At 32.2% G+C, this 7,344-nt stretch overlaps 1 protein-coding gene across 1 annotated transcript; it reads left to right on the forward strand.

Annotated features, from left to right (window-relative positions):
• Positions 1-293: 293 nt before the first annotated feature.
• On the forward strand, positions 294-1,414 carry LOC120079222. Its single transcript, XM_039033383.1, has 5 exons — positions 294-340; positions 441-480; positions 625-738; positions 896-1,168; positions 1,274-1,414. The coding sequence occupies exons 1-5, from the start codon at positions 294-296 to the stop codon at positions 1,412-1,414; spliced, it is 615 nt and encodes a 204-aa protein (XP_038889311.1).
• The last annotated feature ends 5,930 nt before the right edge of the window (positions 1,415-7,344 follow it).

The following is a 7,344-nucleotide window of genomic DNA, read 5'->3' on the forward strand; positions in this document are numbered from 1 at the left end:
AAAGAAGAAATTTCATGGGATCAAAAGTCTAGATTCAAGGCAAGACTAGTTGCTAAAGGGTTCATAGAAAAAAAAAGAATTGATTACACTGAGGTCTTTCCTCCAGTGGTGAAATATATCCATTAGGTTACTCCTCTCCTTAGTTATTCAAAAGGATTTGGAATTAGACCAATTAGATGTGAAGATAACCTTTCTACATAGATTGTTAAATGAGACTATTTACATGAAGCAACCTCAAGGGTATGTGAAGGAAGGAGAAAGAGACGTAGTATGTCTACTAAATAAGTCTATCTATGGCCTCAAGCAGTCACCAAGGTGTTGGTATGAGAGGTTTCATGAAGTAATCTCCAAAATGGGATTTAAGAGAAGCTCTTATGATCGGTGTTTGTATATAAACTCTAGGAGTTTCAAGGAACCTGTTTATCTACTTTTTTATGTAGACGACATCCTGCTGGTCGGGAGTTCAAAAGAAGAGTTAAGGTAAGTTAAAATGCTTCTAAACAAAGAGTTTGACGTGAAAGTCCTAAGGGAAACTAGAAGGATTCTAGGCATTGAGATTGAAAGAGAAGAAGAAATAGCAGATTGTATATGAGTCAATCAGAATATTGTGCAAAAATATTGCAGAGGTTCAAAATGGAAGGTGCTAAACCAGTTGGCAATCAACTTACACCTCATTTCAAGCTTTCAGCTACAAACAATCTAAAAAACTCAGATGAAGATCACATAAACCATATAAAGGTCCCTATTCCTAAGCAGTGGGATCCTTGATACCTAATGCTTCAACCAAACCAGATTTGTCCTATGCTACAAGTATGGTCAGTAGGTACATGGCAAACCCTGGTAAACGACATTGGGAGCAGTTAAATGGATACTAAGATATCTTTGTTCATCAAAGGAAGCAAAGGTCTTATATAGACAGAATGAGCCATCCAATGATGAAGTGTATGGTTATGTTGATGTAGATTATGCAAGGGATTTGGATAGAAGGCTCTCACTATCAGGCTATGGTTTCCTATGGGGAAACAATTTAAAAAGTTGGAAGGCTAGTTTGCAGTCTGTTCTAGCCCTTTTCACAACAGAGGCTGAGCTTATAACACTATCTGAGGCTGTAAAAGAAGGTTTGTGGCTGAATGGTTTACTAAACAATTTCAACATTACACAAATAAAGGTCAGAATATATTGTGACAACCAGAGCACAATCTACCTATCTAAAAACTAATAGTTTCATAGCAGAACCAAGCACATTGACATCAAATACCATTTTATCAGACAGAAGATTAAGAAAGGGGAAGTCGAGGAAATAAAGATACATACCTCAGATAATGCTGCTGATATGCTAACCAAAACAGTTCCACTAAGCAAGCTTGCTCAATGCTTGGAACTCCTCAAGTTCGAGTTACCTGAAAAAGGTTAGCTCAAGTCAGCTCAACAAGCAAAGAGGGAAAGGTACTCCAGATGCTTACAAAGGTAGAGATTGTTAAAGAAAGAACCGAAGACAAGAAACTAAGTTGCAAGCAGTTCAAACATTGTCGTCTTCTTTCTTTATGTTATTGCAACCACCAAAGCTTCATCGTTGATCTTGAGCGCATGTGTATATAAAGAAAACGAATGTGAGAAGAACGAAAGAAAAAGGGAGAGAGCAAGGCATTTATTCTGTAATAACTTTGAAGAAAAAGTAATAAAAGAGACCCTCCCAATTTGCACAGCAGATGTAGGCCTTTGGCCGAACCACTTAAACACTTGTGTTTTTTCTTTCATATTCTACGTTCGTTTAGCATTTACTTAAGTATCATTTACACAATCACTTAGTTCCTATCGCATCGTGTACACGATCGTTTAGCTCCGTATTGCATCGTCTATACGCTTCTTTTGTCGTCTATACAATCGTTCAGCCCTAATCAACTGTTGTCTATATGATTATCTAGTGCTTCATTCTATCTTTTACATAATTGAACTATCGTCTAGTTCTTTGGAGCTTCGTCTACACGATTGAGCTGCCATTAGGTAAACGACATAAGAGTTTTGAAACCTTAAGCATACAACCTCCCCTAAGTCTTGAAGTGTTCTTAACCGTTAATGTTGAGTAATTTGTGATTGAAAATAAGAAGGTCGTAGTTATCTTGGACAACAATATATATATATATATATATATTAGACTTTTAATTCCTATAGTCTAGTTCTTAATTGATCATTTATATAATTGAATCCATCGTAAAGATTTAAAGGAAAATTTCTTATTTGAACAATAGAGTTTTAAAACTATTGGACAATCTATGGTGAAATCGTCATTCAAAAGCAATAACAAGTTTCAATGAATAAAATACCTATTCTTTTAGATGAAAGGTTGGTTGGCTTAACCCAAATTTGTTGGCAAGGAAAGACGTATCGTTAAACAAAATAAGTGCATTGCATTACAAGAGCTTGAAAATTTTAATTATAATTTTTGTGTGTAAAAAAAAAAATTAACAAAAGGTAGTGCCTAATTAAATCGTTTTATTTTCAATTAACCAAAAAATTTCAACACTGTCCATGAAAATGATGTACTTTAAGTAATATTTTACTAATTGTATTATATGTTTATCACTAAACTAGAAATAGATGCGGATAAGTTTATAGAAATATAACTCAAAGGATCTAGAACTTAATTATTATCGCCCATAAATGTTAAGTTTGTATGATTGACGATATTTGTTTAAGTTGTGTCGTGGTGTTTTTGCAGCAGATGTCAAACGAAATGTCTTAATACTCATGGTTTCTGGTAAGTTGTTTTCTGAAGATGTGGTTTTTATTGATCTTTTTGTTTCCTTATTGGGTAGATTTTTGGCATTCTTTTTTCGAAATTGGTTTTTTTTTTCCTGTGAGAATCAAAATTGTTTTTAGGGTTTTCTTATTCATTTCACTGCATATTTAACGATTTTAGTATTGATTGCTAGGGTTGGCAGTTTTGTGAGAAAGATAAATGATTGTTGGCCGCCTGTGTAAGCTCTTGAGAGGTTGTTTTTTAGTATCTTTCGAGGACAAGGTTGTGTGTCTGTTACCTGAATGTTCTCACATAAAGAATATTGCTCAAGTTCATATTGAAGCAAAAAGTGGTTCTTAAACCTAGGGGAGCCTAGGTTCATATAGTGAGTTAATCTTCACTTGAAACAAGAAAGACAAACAATATATTGAGAAGATGTCTCTCTTAGAGGGAGCCTAAGTGTCAGTTCACTACTATACTAATTCTTAGGTAGAGTCTAATTAATAGAGAGGGAGTCCCTCACTTAAGGGGAGCCTAAGTGTTAGTTCAAAGAGTAGAACTAGACTTGTGTCTCTACTATTATCTGAATCAACAGATAAGTACAATGTTGTAATTGATTTACTTTACCCTCGTGGATTTATCTTTCTTGGGTATACTGCCCCCAAACGTAGGTGGTATTCACCAAACTAGGTTAACAATTTCTATGTTTGACTAGTCTACTTTTTTTCTCTTTTTATTGTGGTGTTTTAGCATAATATCCTTCAACTAGTATAGTATTATCTTCCTATATCTTTTTCAATAAATTTGTTTCCCTCCCCCCACACATCGTAAAAAAAAATGAGATAATCTAAACTAACCATGGAGTTGAAAATTTAAACAAAAGATAGAGGTAGATAAGCTAACATGAGCATAGTTTACCTCGCCTAAAATTTATATTACTGATTTCGAGAATCAGAGGTTTAAATATATCTCTACACGAACCCAACCTAGCCATAGAGATAGAAATTTAAGGTGTTTAAAGTTACAATCAAATTTGGTCCTATCTAATCTTGTCCCCAAAAAAAACGGGTTGGTCCTTAATAATTTATAGTTAGAAATTCCATATGTTGACATGAAAACGTTGAAATTTGAAAATGTTATATTCATTATTGAATTCAGCCCTTTTCAACTCTTCCTAATAAATTAACACGACAAAAATAACAAAACTTAACTAGATTTCAAATTAATCAAAAATCAAATTTCAATTTTGTAATATACTTCACCTAATCTTTAAACCCTCATCAAGTTGGTTTTTACTTTCACATTTTTAGGTTTTTAAATATTAAGCTAATAACACTAATTTCACGTTTTGTGTTTTAATTTTATTTTTAGATTCCAGTGTCACTTAAAATACTTAAAAAAAGAAACTCAAATAATTATTGTGAATTTTTAGATTTTAGGCTACGTACTCTAATATCATTTTAAATGAGAGATTGGCCTAAAAATTTAAGTTGATGGACGGAAATAAATTTAATATCATATAATCTAACAAAAAAAATAAAACAAAAATTATACATGTTTATTTACTATTTTTGGTTTTCTATCTTTTAAAATAAAAACAAAATCATGTTTGGTAATTGTTTTTTTTCATTTAAAAAAAAAGGGAAAAACTTGATTATTGTACTTTTGTATTTTTTATTCTTTTACAAAAGAAGTTTAATGACTTTTTTAGTTTTATATTTAAAAAAATAAAATAAAATCAAACTAATTTCACAATATTTTTGGATCTAAAATACAACAATATATAATGATATCTTTATTTTTTGCTTTTTTTTTTCAACCAGCAAGAGACGCGTCTCGCTGACAACCTCACTAGCTAGGTCATTGCCCCACGTACAAGGATATTTTTATTTTTAACTTTTAAAAAATTCTATAACGATAAAACAATATAGATATTTTAATGTACTAAGTAGTCACATATCAAATTAAGAAAAATAACAAAAATAAACCTACGGGCAAAATACAAGAAAATAATTTCATTTTTGTAAGAGCAAATTTTAGAAGATTGAGGAAATGATGAAAATATTAATTAATTTGAATATAACGAATTCACATTGTTTCCTCGAGACACAATTTTGTTCCTCTTATTGTATTCAAAGTGTTCGAGTTTTAAATTGACTATATTTATTTAAGAGTGTTTGGAGTTGTTGTTTTGGTTTGTTGGTAATCTCATAAAATGTTCCACCAGATGTTTCTCAAGATCTTGATTATGCAAACTTTTTTAATGGGCTATTTTCCTTCCTTCTATTGCGTCTCTTTAAGGTTAAGACGTTGTTGCTAAGATTGTCGCTTTTGTATTGAGTTTAGTGAAATTGTATGTTGTGACCGAATGAAAAAGTGCTCTGTACTTTATCGAGTTTTTAAAGAAAGTTGTTTAAACAGTATTTCATGGCATATTGTACCTAAAGGAATAGCAAAGTTCCATTCTGGAAGCGTGGATCGGCCCAATTTTTAATTTTCACATAATCAAGAATTTTACGGAACCAAATTATGCATAAACATTTAATTTACAGAATGCATGGAAGAAGGAGAAATAGAAATTAGGGTTTCAAGAAAACTTATCCTTCAATAATGATATCTTCTTCTTCACGAAATTCCCATTCCAAAATGTTCACGATCAATCACGAACCGAGCATCGCAATGAGGACACCACCACAAGAATTTCCTCTGTATTCCCTGTAGGGGTAGAAAATCACAAGAGGTGTGAGTTCTGTGTATTTTGGGATGAGGGAAGAAATATTTTATAGAGAAACTTTCTTTTTTATCAAGAGATCTTGAAGTAAAAACTGAGTGATTGAATTTTTGTCCTCTGTAAATATCTTCTATGAAGAAGATGAAGACCACCAATTCAAAAAAAAACACCATAATCATGATCAAAATGAGACAAAAGAGGGGGAGGGAGTTATAACTCCTTCCGTAATTAATTTTTCAAAAATGAATTAAATTTAAAATAAATTAATAAATAATTATTATTTAATGAATTATTTAATATACAAATATGATACTATATTATAATATAATATATATAAATCTATATGTTATATCAAATATAACACATAATTTATAATTTTTATATTGTATCAAGTACAATAAAACCTATAGTTTGTTTCTCTCTCAATAATGCATGGTATTTAATATAAATCATATTTATACTAAATTTAATTAATTATATGAATTTCATCCATATAATTAATATTTGAATCATATTCAAATATATAATTCCTCTCAAATAAACTTTATATTATACTATATCAAATACATTATATTAGTTATATCATATATAATTAAGTTAAATTAATTATATCGCATATAATTAATTTCCTCAATTAATTTGAACAATTCAAAGTAATCCAAAATTGATTCTCAATAATTCATGTTGAGCTACAAAGGGGATCTTATGGATCTATAGATTGAAGCTTCAATGGTTCTTGAATAATTAATTAAACTCCTTTAACTAAATTATTCAACATATATTAACTGCCAACTACTCTACCAAAAATCGATAACTGCACTCTTCGCACTACAGATATATTCCTATGTCTATTGGATATAACCACCCTTCACAAATTGCTTGTAAGTACAGTTGAGCCAAAATTATTATTTTGCCTCTTTAGTTATATCTAACTCCTTAAGTACCACTCATCCCTCTAATGAACAATAAGTCATAGTCCAACTATAACCAAACCCCTCTCGGGCCGAGAAAGGGTGTAGCGCTACATTGTTCAAGCATTTGAATCAGCCCTTAAAGGAGCAATTTATCTACATACCCGGACATTATGGAAGGATTGACTTTCGTCTTGTGTAGCTATGTTCCCAGCTCCCTATCAGAAGAATCACCTCAATGGTAGACTTATTGAGTCGGCAATCTGGCCGCTCTCACCCATATAAATCAAAGGACCGCCTTATAGGCAAGAGTTCACAACTCACTCATGATTCAGGTCATGTCATCTATGGTTATCTTGGTGAAATGTAAGTCTCTGTTGCGAAATCGACAATTAAAGAACACAAAAAAAGAACGTAGAGTAGAGGAGATCGACACACAGATATACGTGGTTCACTAACAGTGTGTTAGTTACGTCCACGGGCAAAGGGGAAACAATATTATTTCGAGAGAATGTTTTCAGAATTACATCAAGAACGGCACCTCTAGGTTAAAGAGTTTATATATCGCACTGCTCTAAACCCTAGGGTCAAAATCGTAAATAACTGTAAATAAATAAATATGTTGAATATAAAATCTGAATAGGTTTCGAGGGTGTTGCCCCTAAACCCCCACCAAGGTGTGCCGCCCCTGGACCCCAGTACTAGGTTGTTCAAAGTGCTAGCAAACAGATCCAAGGCATTTCAACAAATCTCCACCTTGACTTGAATTCTCTTCCAGATAACAGATGTACCAAATGCAACATAAATCAATATCACCAGACGTACCCAGACTTCCCCCTCATGCCTCAAAGTGTCCCACAAAGGGGACCACTAACAATTCAAAACATTCTGCAAGTCCAAACAATGTTGGAACTTGCCTTGTGGAACCGGTTTAGTGAACATATCAGCAGGGTTATCAGCAG

This window comes from Benincasa hispida, chromosome 6, assembly GCF_009727055.1.
Source record: "Benincasa hispida cultivar B227 chromosome 6, ASM972705v1, whole genome shotgun sequence".
NCBI lineage: Eukaryota > Viridiplantae > Streptophyta > Magnoliopsida > Cucurbitales > Cucurbitaceae > Benincasa > Benincasa hispida.

What these genes read in the sequence shown, in the direction of transcription:
- LOC120079222 (XM_039033383.1), top strand. Translation starts at nt 294, where the DNA reads ATGGCCTCAAGCAGTCACCAAGGTGTTGGTATGAGAGGTTTCATGAA. An exon ending in ATCACATAAACCATATAAAG is followed by an intron (nt 739 to 895) that starts GTCCCTATTCCT and finishes TGTTCATCAAAG; the next exon opens with GAAGCAAAGGTCTTATATAG. An exon ending in TCAACATTACACAAATAAAG is followed by an intron (nt 1,169 to 1,273) that starts GTCAGAATATAT and finishes TTTATCAGACAG; the next exon opens with AAGATTAAGAAAGGGGAAGT.